Below are 14166 nucleotides of genomic sequence, written 5' to 3' on the forward strand. Positions count from 1 at the left end.
TCCCTCCCTTCCAGCCGGCTACTGTTCCCAGCCGTTGTCACTCTGCTGGTGTCCACTCTGACCTTCCCCCCTGGGTTCGGACAGTTCATGGCCGGACAGGTGAGAGAGACAAAACTTGATTCCAACCCTCTCGTGAGTCTGTCCCTCTGTCTGTCAGTCTGTCCGTCTGTCTGGATGTACATGCCTCTGTGTCTGTCAGGAAAAGCAACATGCTGGAGGGTATTTGGGGTTCTCCATTGCTCTCCTGGTCTGGCTGTGCTCCTGTGGTGATCGGATGGCCCGGTGGAGTGAGGAAGCACCGCTGCTCCCGCTCGCCTCGCCTGTCTAATGAGCAGAAAACCCTGCGGTTTACTCTGACGCGGGGCCTCTCGCCGGCTCTCCTGTAGTGCTTTATTCTCTAAATAGCACTCTGTTCTCTGACAGGAAGTACCTTATTTTATCTCAGCTGCGCTCCGGACCGCAGTCCTGTAATTTAATTGTATTTAGAAAGTGTCGGGTTCTGCCCTCTTTACTCTCCTCGCTCCATTTCCCTGTTTGTATCTATTACTCACTCTCTTCTTTCCTCTCTACCCCTCTCTATATGCCTCCATCCCTCTCTCTGTCTCTCTCTTTAATAAACAAGTGACTCAGCTCCTTGTGTTACTCACCTAAACAACTGAATAACATGTGTTTCATTAGGCTGTCAACCAGGTTCACACTCTGCAGCTGTGTCCAGGAATATCAAGCACGCCTTATGTTTTACTGAAGTGTATCTTCTCTCCTCTGCACTGATGGTCACTCTAAACTCAGGCTGACCTTTTTAAAGATGGTGAGAATGCTGTTGCACAGCCTGTATGAGACAGTGATTGAAGTACTCTTTGTTGCCACTTTGAATCCATTACTCAGGTGTCACCCAAAGCTATACAAACAAGGGACAGAGGGCCAATCAGTGAAGGGACATGCCTACAGCTGAAGCAATGCATCCTGGGAAATGTAGTCACCATACTCATATGCTGTGTCCTTTCCCTCCCCCTCAGCTAACCCAGTATGAGTCGCTAGTGGCTCTGCTGGACAACCGCACCTGGACCAAGCAAGGCGTGGCGGACGAGTTTGACTACGTCGGCCACGCCCATGCCTGGAAGCACCCGCAGGTCAACGTCTTCATCACCCTCATGCTTTTCATCATCATGAAGGTAGGGCTCTTCATCCTCGTCCTCGCATGCCCAGGGAGTCTGATGCTGCTCCTGTAACAGGTTTTCTGAATTTGTAACAGCTGTTACTCCACTTGGTATGCTTACTTCTCACCCTCCTCTCTCTCTTTCTCTCTCTGTCTCTCTTTCTATTCTTAGTTCTGGATGTCAGCTCTGGCAACCACAATGCCAGTGCCATGTGGAGCCTTCATGCCAGTCTTCCTCATAGGTGTGTGTGTGAGATGGACAATGGGTATGAATGTGTATGTGAGATGGGCTCTGAATGTGAATATATATACATGCAATATGAGCATTGAGCATGAGTGTGTGTATGTATACGTGTGTGTGTGTGTGTGTGTGTGTGCGTGTGTGTGTGCATGTGTGTGTGCGTGCGCATGTGTGTGTGCATGTGTGTACGTGTACGTGTGAATGTGTGTGTGTGTGTGTGTGTGTAAGTGCGTGCGCGTGTGCACACGCAATGAACCTTAAGTGTATGTGTTTGCAGGTGCTGCGTTTGGGCGTCTGGTGGGGGAGATCATGGCAACCTGGTTCCCTGATGGCATCCACTCTGACGGCAGCATCTACCCCATTGTGCCTGGCGGGTATGCTGTTGTGGGTGAGTCTGCTCCTGCCTCCCCTCCTGTCTAACGTCTGTCTGTAACGTAATAAAGCTCTCCTGTCATTCTGGGATTCTGCCAGCCATGTCAATAAAACCTTCTATAAAAGACTCATACATCACCACCACATAATGCCTTTATAATCACTATGCACACATTCATTGACTAATGTGACGTAGATTTGATGTCATAACTGACATTATCATGGCACACAAACCTGGAATTATGTATTTTTATGTTGGTTCCTTCATAGAAAATGTTAATGTAATGCACACTGTAAGGGAACATGACTCACAGTAACTGAAATTCATCTTAAATTGTACCGTGTTAGCCACATGATATATGCCATCGATGTGTCAGCTGGGTAGCTTTGCTACATATCTCTTTGCTATTTAATGGGAACATCTAGCTGGTGATCTAAATGGCTTGCTATGTAGCCAGAGGGCAAGAGTCACTATGATTTCAGCATTTAATCACATCATTTTTACATTTTCATAAAATGCTGAGTTGCATGGCTCACACTGAGCAGTTGGTTATTTAGAATACAGAGAACAAAATAAAAGAAGTCAAAGTAATAGCAAACAATGTGATACCCAGTTTCAGAGAGTATATTTCCATTCCTCCATTAAAACATGATCATTTGCTGCTTAGGGATTGGACGATTGTTAAAACAGGTAGCCTGAAATACTTACAACCAGTAAACACTTAAACTTGTGATAATATCTCAGCTAATTAGACAACCGTTTCATAGATCAAAATGCTGAATAGTAAAGCAGGTCTTGGCACCCTGCCTTACCACTCCTGGTGAAATTTCCAGGTGAGGTCTCTCTAAAAGGCCAAAGGGAGTGAGTGGGGTTTTCGTGTGTGCTCTGCCTGTGCTCTGAGAGGAATTTTTCAGTGGTAAAAGTATTTTTACAAGTTGCATTTGAAGCCCTAAACATAAATGCATGTTTCACTGCAGCTTACGCAACAGAAGGGCCTTAGCATTGCATTACATTACATTGTTTACGTCATATTACGTCATTTAGCAGACGCTCTTATCCAGAGTGACTTAAATAAGGTTACAACTACTGTATACATGTTACCCATTGATACAGCTGGATATTGAGGCAATTCTGGGTTAAGTACCTTGCCAAAGGGTACAGCAGCAGTGCCTGAGCAGCGAATCAAACCAGCAACCTTTTTTATGTGCCACACATGCCATGCTATGCCTTTGTCTTTATGGTGGACCATTTTTCCACATGCAGATAAATCCACAAAACCTGAGGTACAATAACATGTTTTTATTCCACTATTCATAATCTTAGCCACATTCTGATCAATGTGTGCAGCTACAAAAAATGACATGATGTGTTAAGTATTCCAGCGCTGAACAATTCATCCGTTTCTGAATGATGTTGCAAATTGCTGCCTGCTCTCTAGTGGTTCCCCTGAATTCACTACATTACTTTATTTGCATTTAGCAGACGCTCTTATCCAGAGCGACTTATAGGTTACAGTTTTTTTGCATTACCCATTTATGCAGCTGGATATTTACTGAGGCATTTTTGGGTTAAGTACCTTGCCCAAGGGTACAACAGCAGTGTCCCAGTGGGAAACCAAACTGGCAACCTTTCAGTTATGAGTCCTGTTCCCTACCATTATGCTACACAGTACATTTTTTGTATTGAGGAGGGAACAGCAATGGCAGCAGTCAAGTGAAGTTACTACCCCAAATTAGACACAACCACATTTCTTTTTCGATGTGATTTCAGTATTTTATGGGTCATGAGGAAAGTTGACGCCTTAATGCTGACTTAATTGGTCAGACACAGAACCTGATTTCATCGCCTGGCCGTGCACTCCATGGCGCCAGGCCTGCTTTAATGTCTGCTCGGATGTGGAGTGACGGATGTTCCAAGCAAAAGGGCAAGTCTGAGGTCACCGGGAGTGCGCTCCTGTGGTGGTGGGAGTTATCAGTGTTAGCACTAGCATTAGCATTTACAAACACGCCCACATCCCACGCAGCCTCTCAGGGGCCTCTCATCTACTCATTAAAAAGCTGACAGGGTTATTAATAACCATCCACGCTGTGTCAGAGGTACTGTGCCACGCATTATTAATAACCCGATACATATTGGGAGTGCTGTGTGCTCAATCCCACACACTCAATACGCCATCTGGCCTACTCCCCCATCCTCTCCTTGATTTTCTATTTTTTATTTCTCTCCCTTGTGTAACATCTCCTTATCCTCTCTGTCTGTTCCTATCTCTTTCTCTCTCTCCAGCTCTCTCACTCACTCCCTTTCTCTCTCTGTTCCTATCTCTCTCTCTGTGTTCCTCTTTCTCTCTTTCTGTCTCTGTTCTTGTCTCTGTTCCTGCCTCTCTCTCTCTCTCTCTCTCTCTCTCTCTCTCTCTCTCTCTCTGTTCCTGTCTCCCTCTTTCAAACAGCCACACCAACAGATCTTTATTTATTAAGGTGTCCTGTTCTTTATTCTCAGTGCCACTTAGCTTTAAATTTTAATGAGATGTCGTGCTCATTATAATTTTACTCTGTTCCAGTGGTGGAGATGCACACCCGACGTGGCACTAATGACACCCCACTTCGGTGGAATTGCCATAGGAGTTGCGATCACAGGGATTTTGAACATTGTCATTGATTTACTGTTAAAGAATTGGAGGTTAAACGGAAGAGCCGTAATTGGATTAGATGCCTCTTTTGTAAACTAAATGCTACAGTTGAGCTCTGCCTGTCGCTAAAGGGTTTCTCTCTTCATACACCTTGATGTGTAGAGCCTGGCTGTCCATTCGCTGTGGCCAAACATTACCGTGGATCAGGTAAGCTGGGGAGCAAAGCAATGTAGTGACAGACTAGATCACTGGCTGGATGTCACATAACCCATTCGGTTATAATTACGAATCGGATGGCAGGAGCTCTTTTCTGTGCTGTGTGCTTAGTCCCTCTGAGTGGACCCCTGCTTCGAGGGACAGAGGGGTAACAACAAATCCCTCTACCTCTACCTGGCCCAGGTGCTGCAGCCCTGTCTGGAGCGGTCACCCACACGGTCTCCACAGCGGTGATCGTGTTTGAGCTGACCGGCCAGATCTCGCACATCCTGCCGGTGATGATTGCGGTGATCCTGGCCAACGCGGTCGCCCAGAGCCTCCAGCCCTCCCTGTATGACTCCATCATCCGCATCAAGAAGCTGCCCTACCTCCCTGAGCTGGGCTGGGGCCACCACGAGTGAGTCTGTCTCTCTCTCTCTGTCTCTTTCTCTCTCTGCCTCTCAGTCCCTCTCTCTCTTTCAATGCATTCCATTCTCTTTCCTCTCATCTGTTCTCTCTCTCTCTGTCTCTCTCTCTCTGTCTCTGTCTCTGCATCCCTTTTTCTGCATCCCTTTTTCATTCCCCTCTCTCTCTTCTCCTTTATTCTCTTTCTATTTCTCTCTGCATCCCTTTCTCTTTCAATCCCTCTGTCTCTTAATACATTCCCGCTCTCACCTCTTCCCTATTCTCCCTCTCTCTACCTCCCCCTCTCTCCCTCTCCCTGTCTCTCTTCTCCTTTTCCATCTATCTCTCTCTCTCCTTAAGTGTGTGTACGTCTGTGTGCTTGTGTTGATGCGTAATTACCTCAGCCTCAAGGTCAATCAGCGGATGATTTAGGGTCAATTAAGTAAACAAATTATTTGCTCCTCCAGCGTTCGCTGGCGGAGCCTGCAGCCCTCCAGACTAGTCTGCAGCTCTCACTTCCTGCTCCTCTAATTTAAACATTCATCTGTAAGTGCAGAATGTTAGGACACATCTGTTTGTTGTTTGTGCCGCACTGTGAGTACCTAAAGAGCAGAAAATGTGTTAAATTGGTCAGGAACATGTTGGAAGGGGAGGGGGGTAAACGCGTGTCTGTATGGGGCACAGCTCTCCCCATCCCTTCCCCTCCTCCTCACTCTCTCTCTTTCACCCCCCCCCCCCCCCCCCCCCCACGCTTCCCTCATTTCCCCCTCTCTCAGGAGGTACAGTATCCGCGTGGAGGACATTATGGTTCAGGACGTGCGTTACATCACCCTCAACTGCTGCTACAGGGACCTGCAGGATGCACTCATGACGGGGCACCTCAAGACCCTGGCGCTGGTGGAGTCGGCCGGTGGGTCCGGGAGGGGGGGTGACCTGTGCCGTGAGAGAGGAAATAACAGACATGGAATAACACACATAGAATCAGAATCAGACTTTATTGGCCACGGATGCTTCTGCACATACAAGGAATTTGACTCCGGTTCCAGTGTCTCTCGTAGTGCTTTTATACAACGTCAAGGTGACAACAACAAATACCAAACAACAGTGGTGATACAACAAACAACAACAGCAGTGCAGGACACATACATGGAAAAAGGATGGAATGGATGAGGTTTATATGTACAGCTACTGCGCCAAGGACATGGGTGAAAATATATATGAGTGCAGGCTGTGGATCTGTACAGCTATTAGTTATATACAACTATTGCACTGTGTTATATACAGCTGTTGTACAATGAGCATGAGGTAAAGGCACATATTCACACTGAAACATATACACACAGTCAAATATACATGCGCACAATGTACACTCTCAGATTCACTCTAAAACTCATATGCACACACATTCAGCCACCTCCCACTCACACACTGTTCACATTGTCCTAGTTGTTTGTGTCACAGATTGCTCATATTTTCCCCTGCTATGTGGCAAATCATGTCCCTGGTCCTTGGTCCCCCACGGTGAGTGGCAGGTGTCAGCTCTAGCCGGGTGTATCGAAAATTATGGCTTTCATTTTGCAGTTTAATTTGTCCCTTAGTGAGGGGAATTTTCAGGTACTTTGGTACTTATTAATTATTTGCTAAAATAAGTTATCATTGTTTTAAGAAAAACAAACAATGATTCTAATGTGCCCATTTTTGTCAGTTTTATACAAAGAACAAAATCAAAACAAATGTGCCAACACTCCAACAAACTGGTAATAATGACCATGACAAAATTAATAAATGTAATGTACTAACAGTTTTGGAAAGTGGTATCTGCAATGAACAGGAGCTTGATGTCATATGATATTTGACATAATTACAGTACGGTTATTGCCTTGTACCTCATTCCAGCTGTTCTTTTTCCTCAAATGTTGTATGCCCTATGGTAGGCCATGGTCAACACAATACAGTCTGCATTTGCACTTGCAAACAAAAAGTAATCCAGAAGCTTTAAGAGTGAGTGTGGTTTTCTCAGAACTGAAGCAGGCTGTGCACGTTTGAAAGGTACCACATGTTGCTTGCATGCTACTGGTTAAAATAAATGATTGAATCAGGCCGCTGGGTATGAATTTCGCTTATTTTTGGATGAAACTGAAAAATGTAAGCCCTAGTCATAAGCAGCCCAATTAACTCCCAAAATGCACCTCTCTCCCTGTGACAGACCTAGCCCCATAATGCATCACTCTTGCTGTGATACACAGTCCCATAATACATCTCTTCCCCAGTGACAGACATAGTGTTCTCCCCCCCCCCCGCAGAATCGATGATCCTCCTGGGCTCTATCGAGCGCTCTCAGTTGCAGTCGCTGCTCTCCCAGCAGCTGGGCTGCCCGCGGAGGATGGAGTACCTGAGGGAGCGCGCCAAGGACACCCGCAGCTGCCTTTCCATGCAGGAGCAGACCCACAGCCAGGAGACCCTATTGGAGGATGACCAGGAGGTCCGCTACCTGGTGAGCAAGGGACAGGTCAGGGTGCGTGAGTGTGTGTGTGTGGGTGTACGTGTGTGTATGTAGGTGTATAGGTGTGTGTAAGCCACCTTTCCATGCAGGAGCAGACCCACAGCCAGGAGACCCTGCTGGAGGATGACCAGGAGGTCCGCTACCTGGTGAGCAAGGGACAGGTCAGGGTGCGTGAGTGTGTGTGTGTGTGTACATTTGTGTGCGTGTGGGTGTACATGTGTGTATGTAGGTGTATAGGTGTGTGTAAGCCACCTTTCCATGCAGGAGCAGATCCACAGCCAAGAGACCCTCCTAGAAGATGACCAGGAGGTCCACTATCTGGTGAGCAAAGGACTGGTTGTATAAGTGTGTGTGTGCATGCGTGTGGGTGTACATGTGTGTCTGTGTAGGTCTAGGTACCTGACTGTGTTTGAGTGTGTATATATGAGTGAGTGTATGAGATCAAGTGTGTAATAACAGTTTTCCTCCATAGATCTCTACAGAGAGGTCTTCTCTCAGCTCCCAGAAGCCTCTAAAATCTGTCCTGAAGAGAGAACCCACCATCACAGACATGGAGACATCATCTTGTATGTACTCTACCCCACACACATATTCGCAGAGATACGCTTACACGCACTCGCAGACACACTCACACCCTGTCTGTCCTCACAGGTGCTTTGAGGAGTGCTCGTGCTAACCTGCAGAAGGGGCCTGTGGAGGTGAGACAGATGCTCAAGCTCCCACATGCACAGGTGCCACCTCCCACAATGCAATGCGTCTGCAACTCCAATCTCACAGGAGCTAACACTCATAGCGGCCCCTGTAGTTCCTGCATCGTGAAGCCAAGTCGTGCAGGGCGTGCGCTGTGTTGTGTGTGAGAGTTTTGGGGATGTCAGAAGATGTGTTACCTCAGTACTGCGCTGGTGACCTGATATTTGTTTTCCGTTTCTCCTTCTCTGTTTTTCTGGAAGAACAACTGTGGTTCTGTAGCTCCTGAGAGCAGGAGGCCAAAGAGAGTGAGGATATCCACTGCGGTAAGAGTCTCCAGAAACTGTCCAATCAGAGGGCATCTCCGTCTGGACAATATCTTGGGTGTGAGTGTGTGACTATATGAGCTTGTGTATTTGAATGTGTGTGTGTGTGTGTGTGTGTATGTTATGCAGAAAATATATTGCAATAAACTGATAAATTGTTTGTTTAGGTATGTTTAGCAATGCCAGAAAATGTATTCATCAAGGGCTATATTGGTTGAACTAACACAACTCAACGGCTCTGATTCTATTTCATTCCAAAACAATTCTGGAGGCTATTAGTTTGACCTGAAATGCTTTCGATATGCAAAGATATTCACCAAATGCTTTGAAGACTTTCTGAACACACTCATAGCAAAATGTGAAAACAGAACAATCCTTTCAATTTGCCAAGCTCAGCCTCTGTGCTCCCTCTCCCTCTCCTATCTGGCACAAAAACTGTGTGGCTGATTTCTCTGATGTGAAATATTTATGACCTGTAAATGATATCTGTTCTCTCTCACTGGGAAATATCCAACTACATTCCCTCCCTTTCTCTTTCTGGCTTTTGTGCTTTTTTTTTGAAGATGATCCAGGGCCTACCTGTTTTATTCATGAAGTTTATTTCATGGTGTTTGTGTTCCTATTTTGTGTGCTTGTGTGTTTCCTGCATGCCTGAGTGTGACCCCCCCCTCCTTTTTTTGCAGGATGTCTCAGATGTGGAGGATGACATGACCAAGGCAGAGGTGAATCTGAATTTTATCTGTGCTGCCCCCCCCCCCACCTCAGGGGTCAGTGTGTACTGTCCCCCTCCCTAACATGGTCCTTGTCCTTCCTTGTGTGTGCTATAGCCCCTGAGCTGTCCATCTGTCACCTCTAGTCAGTTTTTCCTCATCATCTTCTCAAGATGTAGTCACAGCCTCAGCTGAGTAATCAATGAGCAGTCATTGGCTCAACACTGGTCAGTTATCACCTCAGTAGAGTGTTGCTGAGCCGTTCGTTGGAATGAGCGACTTGGCTCCGGGTCTTCTTCCTGTAGATCGCTGAGTGGGAAGAACAGCAGCTGTCAGAGCCCGTCAACTTTAACAACTGCAAGATCGACCCTGCCCCCTTCCAGCTGGTGGAGCGTACATCACTGCACAAGGTGCTGCCACCTCTCCGTTTCCTCTGTCTACCTGTCCGATACGTCCGTGTACCTGTCTGACAAGCGAAGACATGAGCATAAATTATCAATATAAACAAACTCGGTGCTCCCTCTGGCTCGGTTGTCAGGAGACAGCAGTGAGAGGGGAATGGAGAGGAAGGGAGAGGGAAGAGAAACACAGGAGACTGGTTAGGGGAGAGGGGTGAAACAGAGAAATCCTGTGAGACCTCTGCGATAAGCGAGTCTCAAAATTCTCACTTTTAAAAGACCTATAGTGTTGCCTGTTCTAATAGTGCCATCTCTCCTGTGCTCCACCCACACAGACCCACACCATCTTCTCCCTGCTGGGTCTGGACCACGCGTACGTCACCAGCATCGGGAGACTAGTTGGAGTCGTCTCCCTGAAAGATGTGAGGTTGTTCCAGCTCTCATTCACCCCGAGGCAATGACATCATTCTCTTTTTCATTACTCTGTTTTTTTCTTTTTCCCTGCGTATAGCTGCGGAAGGCCATCGAGGGCTCAGTGACGGTGAAGGGGGTGAAAGTGAGGCCCCCGCTGGCCAGTTTCCGTGATAGCGGCACCAGCAGCAGAGAGGCGGAGGCCACGGAGCTGCACAAGCTGTGGGACCGCCACAGGAGGCTGACGCTACCACGGGAACCCCACCCCTCCGACGCCGAGGACCAATCACAGCTTTCGCATGAACAAAGATCATCCCACAATAAGGACCTTTCACAGCTGCCATGCGAGCAAAGCCCCTCCCATGACGAGAACGAATCACAGCTGCCGTACGAACATAGCCCCTCCCACAATGAGAACACATCGCAGTTGCCATATGAACATAACCCCGCCTACAATGATGATGAGTCACAGTTGCCGTATGAACACAACCCCTCCTACAACGAGGACGAATCACAGCTGCCATATGAACATAGCCCCTCCCACAATGAGTTTAAATCAGAGTTGCCATATGGACACAGCCCCTCCCACAATGAGTTCAAATCACAGTTGTCATATGAACAGAGCCCCTCCCACAGTGAGTTTAAATCACAGTACCCATATGAATACAGCCCCTCCCATAATGAGTTTAAATCACAGCTCCCATGTAAATACAGTCCCTCCCACCATAACAAGGACAAATCAGAGCAGTCCTACGAACATAGCCCCACCCACTTCAGGGAAAACTGAAAGTGAGGGCAACCGAAAAGGGAATCATGTTGAAACCTCAGGGCTTCTCGTGTGAGCACATATGTGTGTGTGTGTGTACAGGCGTGTATGTTTGTGCATGTGTGAATGTGTGTCTGAACTGCACCTTACCCATAAGCTCACCTGCTGCAAATGCCGTTCACATTGACAAGATTACATTTTTCTGTAAATACAGCTTAGGCGGAGAGAGCAGAGAGGGGACAGAAATCATTGTGCAATAACTGGTACTGAAAACAGCAATATGCTAGAAAAAAGTGACATCACAGTTAAAAAATTAAGACAGACTGCAATATATCTGGTTATTGGTGGCAAACCAGAAGTAAGATTGTGCCATTTAGTTGCATGGAGTTACCAAACATGATTTGATTGTATGTATCATAGTCTGACTGACAGGAGGAGTGATGAGGAAACTGGTTCCGATACTGCTGTAGCGATGAATGCAATCCAGTGCTTTATGCAAGATCGAAACTGCAAAAGCAATAGGGAAACATTAATTATTCAAAATTTCCAAAGAGTTGAGAAGACTTCAAGATTTGAACAGTTTTTGCTTTATCTCACATCACCCTAGTGAGTTAGTTATCTAGCTTGCCAGTTAGGGAGACCATAAGAAAGCCAGTCAGCTAACAAGCTCCTCTGCAGAAACAATATGTAAATGTTTCACACTCTTCAACAAACATAACAGAGCTGGCATGAGTCATAAGTGCAGCTGGAGAGCAAACCTACACAACCAGGTAGATATACACGCAAAATAAATGCCTTTATCCCTTGGCAAAATCACTGTACATTTCTTGTTGCTTTGCCTTTATTTTGTCAGGTGCTTCATCAATGCTATCTTGGATAATTGATAGTAAATAGAATTTTGGTCCACGTCAAGTCCTTCTGCTCTTTGATTGGTCATTCTGAGGTGTTCAGTCCTGTTTTGTCTTTTGGAATCACAGAGCGAAAGGACTTCTAAGGATAATTACTTGCAAGCATTTAGCATGTTGAGTTGTGAGAAAATATCCAGGATAGTCACCAAGAGGTGCCAAAAGGTATTAACAGCTGTGCTTGATAGCCAAGATGTTAGCCCAAGAATTTGTCGGATGTTTTGCCTGTTAAGGAAATGTTTTTGAAGTTGTTGTCTTTCCGTATGAAGAGCGGGGGAGATTGACTTGTGTGAGGAAGGTGATTGCAGGGGGGAAATTTAATTAAATCTATTTTGAATTTTGCTCAGGACTATAATGCTGATTCTGTGATAGCGTAATGGTAGTTGTCTTCAGAACAAACTTGTGCCACTAAATCACCACCATGTTACTCACCACCCTAAGCTATTCGGTTCTACTCCATTTACATTCACTAGCTACACAAACCCACATAACTTTCAAATATAATGCACAACTGGTATGCTCGTGATAATAAATGGCACTGATTCCCGTTTGTTTGTAAGAAGAGAGTATGATGAAAGCACTTTCCTAGCGTATCACTGTCAGAGGGTTCCGAGCTGCACCGACTAAGGCCACCTCAGCCACCAGCCCCGCCCACCTTTACCAGCAAAGCAAACACCTCTGTGGGGCAGTGAGTGTGGGATCTTCTCTCTCTCTCTCTCTCTATATATATATATACATATAGAGACACATAGATATATACAAATATATCTATATAAATGTGTATTTCATTGTAAATCTAAAGAACTACAACTGGAATGATGTGCTTTCCTCTTTCCTTATTCAATCGATTGTAAATTGTCTGTTGATTAAGTTTTAATTTTAAATATACAAGGATAAACATATGTTCTCATGGTGTATGATTTAATTTTGACTTTTTGTCTGAGAACTCTATTACTGACATGCTTCTGTTTTCTTTTGGTCCTATGTCATTATTATTCTCATTTTTCCCCAATGTTGCATTTTAATTATTATTCTTGCATTCAAACTGTCAGGATGTCATCACTTAGCTAGCACTGTTTGTCGTTGTCTGTTGACGATAACTTGTTAATTGAACTGTGTTGAAACTTGTTTGAGCAGTTACAGTATACAGTATTGATCGTTCATGGGTGTTTGCCACTCCGGAATAGTAGAAACTGGAATCACGAGCAAGCACGTTGTGGGGGGAGTCAGCCTCACTCTTGAAGTGATGCCCTGCTCCAGTTAAGTCAGATTACTATAACATTAATGTAATGTAAAGGTTTGGGTCCATGCAAGACAATTTTTGTAAATACATAGAATGTATAAGGCGTACAAACTATATAAGAAAAATGTTCATGACTGCACTACTTTAGAAGTCTGTGTTATTCTGTAGCTTGTCATCTACTGAAGGATAGCTAATGCCTAACTGATACCCACATCTGTAAATACTGTGCATATAAACAGACAACAAAAAACTGTGTTTTGTACATCAGGGATGAATAAAGCTAACCAATGGGTCCTTTTACTATCTGTCATATTTTTATGTCAGGTGTGCTTGTGTGTGCTTGAGTTTCATAGCCTGCTGGTTACATAGCATGCATAATTTCAAGACATACCTCTGCAACATATATTATATGCATGGGTGTCATATATTTCTCCAGCTGGGTGTACTGAGGAATGTTCTTAGGTGTATGGCTTTCTTCAAGAGTACCAGCCCAAAATTAGTCACTTGATTAGGGTCACTAGCATGTCACACACATTTCATAGTGGGGGTGGGATCTAGAATGATGGAACTGTGGTTACCATGGAGCCGTGGAATGGATCGATGGTACTAAAGACCCTTAATTAACTCCCAAGGACATGATCACTGACCTTAACCCTACAAAAGAGAGGAGGGGGGGGTCACTCTGGTAATTTTCTAAAACATTGTTTTTTATTGCCTCCCCTTCTAGGTTTGAAGGAAATGGAGCAGCCCATTGTGAAGCACTTCCCCCCTGCTTGACACATAAATTGGTACATTCTGTTCACTTTCAGGTTGAAAATGTTCTGTGTGTTTTCTGGTAAAGCGGTATGTCACCTTAACAACATGTCAGGCTCCATTTCCACAGCGGGGGATTCTTCCTCAAGCCTGCACAGAATGAGCCCATAGCAGAACACACAGCATGAACTGAGCATATAGCACACTACACTAGGTGGCTACTGTTTGTTGGAGCCTGCACTGACATTACTCATGGGTTTTGAAACTGGGGAGTGTGTCATAGTGTGTCTCCCTCTTGGCCTGCAGCTACTATAATTATTATGAAAGTTACCAAGCTTGTGCATGTCTTGCTAGCTTGTTGAGAGGTGAAGTTCCTGACATTACTCTTAGACATACCACATCACCTTCCCTCTCGTTAATGTTGCCTGGATTTTTTCTGTCCACCTATTGTTTGTGTTTATAGCATTC

The 14166-nt window shown here is 45.4% G+C and overlaps 1 protein-coding gene across 3 annotated transcripts in view; it reads left to right on the forward strand.

Moving 5' to 3' along the window:
• Nucleotides 1-12370, forward strand: part of clcn2a (chloride channel, voltage-sensitive 2a) — a 36832-nt gene extending 24462 nt beyond the window's left edge. Inside the window, exons 12-27 of one of the 3 annotated variants that reach the window (XM_036554207.1) lie at nucleotides 15-99; nucleotides 1017-1172; nucleotides 1329-1398; nucleotides 1675-1785; nucleotides 4796-5009; nucleotides 5773-5906; nucleotides 7300-7490; nucleotides 7589-7645; nucleotides 7764-7820; nucleotides 7972-8065; nucleotides 8151-8197; nucleotides 8450-8512; nucleotides 9196-9234; nucleotides 9528-9632; nucleotides 9956-10042; nucleotides 10132-12370. In XM_036554207.1, coding sequence (XP_036410100.1) covers nucleotides 15-99; nucleotides 1017-1172; nucleotides 1329-1398; nucleotides 1675-1785; nucleotides 4796-5009; nucleotides 5773-5906; nucleotides 7300-7490; nucleotides 7589-7645; nucleotides 7764-7820; nucleotides 7972-8065; nucleotides 8151-8197; nucleotides 8450-8512; nucleotides 9196-9234; nucleotides 9528-9632; nucleotides 9956-10042; nucleotides 10132-10818 — 2197 coding nt within the window. In that variant the 3' untranslated portion in view covers nucleotides 10819-12370. The remainder of the gene's footprint in view (nucleotides 1-14; nucleotides 100-1016; nucleotides 1173-1328; nucleotides 1399-1674; nucleotides 1786-4795; nucleotides 5010-5772; nucleotides 5907-7299; nucleotides 7491-7588; nucleotides 7646-7763; nucleotides 7821-7971; nucleotides 8066-8150; nucleotides 8198-8449; nucleotides 8513-9195; nucleotides 9235-9527; nucleotides 9633-9955; nucleotides 10043-10131) is intronic. The other 2 variants (XM_036554208.1, XM_036554209.1) reach the window with 2 other exon arrangements.
• The last annotated feature ends 1796 nt before the right edge of the window (nucleotides 12371-14166 follow it).

The sequence above is a fragment of the Megalops cyprinoides genome, chromosome 20, assembly GCF_013368585.1.
Source record: "Megalops cyprinoides isolate fMegCyp1 chromosome 20, fMegCyp1.pri, whole genome shotgun sequence".
In the NCBI taxonomy this organism is placed as follows: Eukaryota; Metazoa; Chordata; class Actinopteri; order Elopiformes; family Megalopidae; genus Megalops; species Megalops cyprinoides.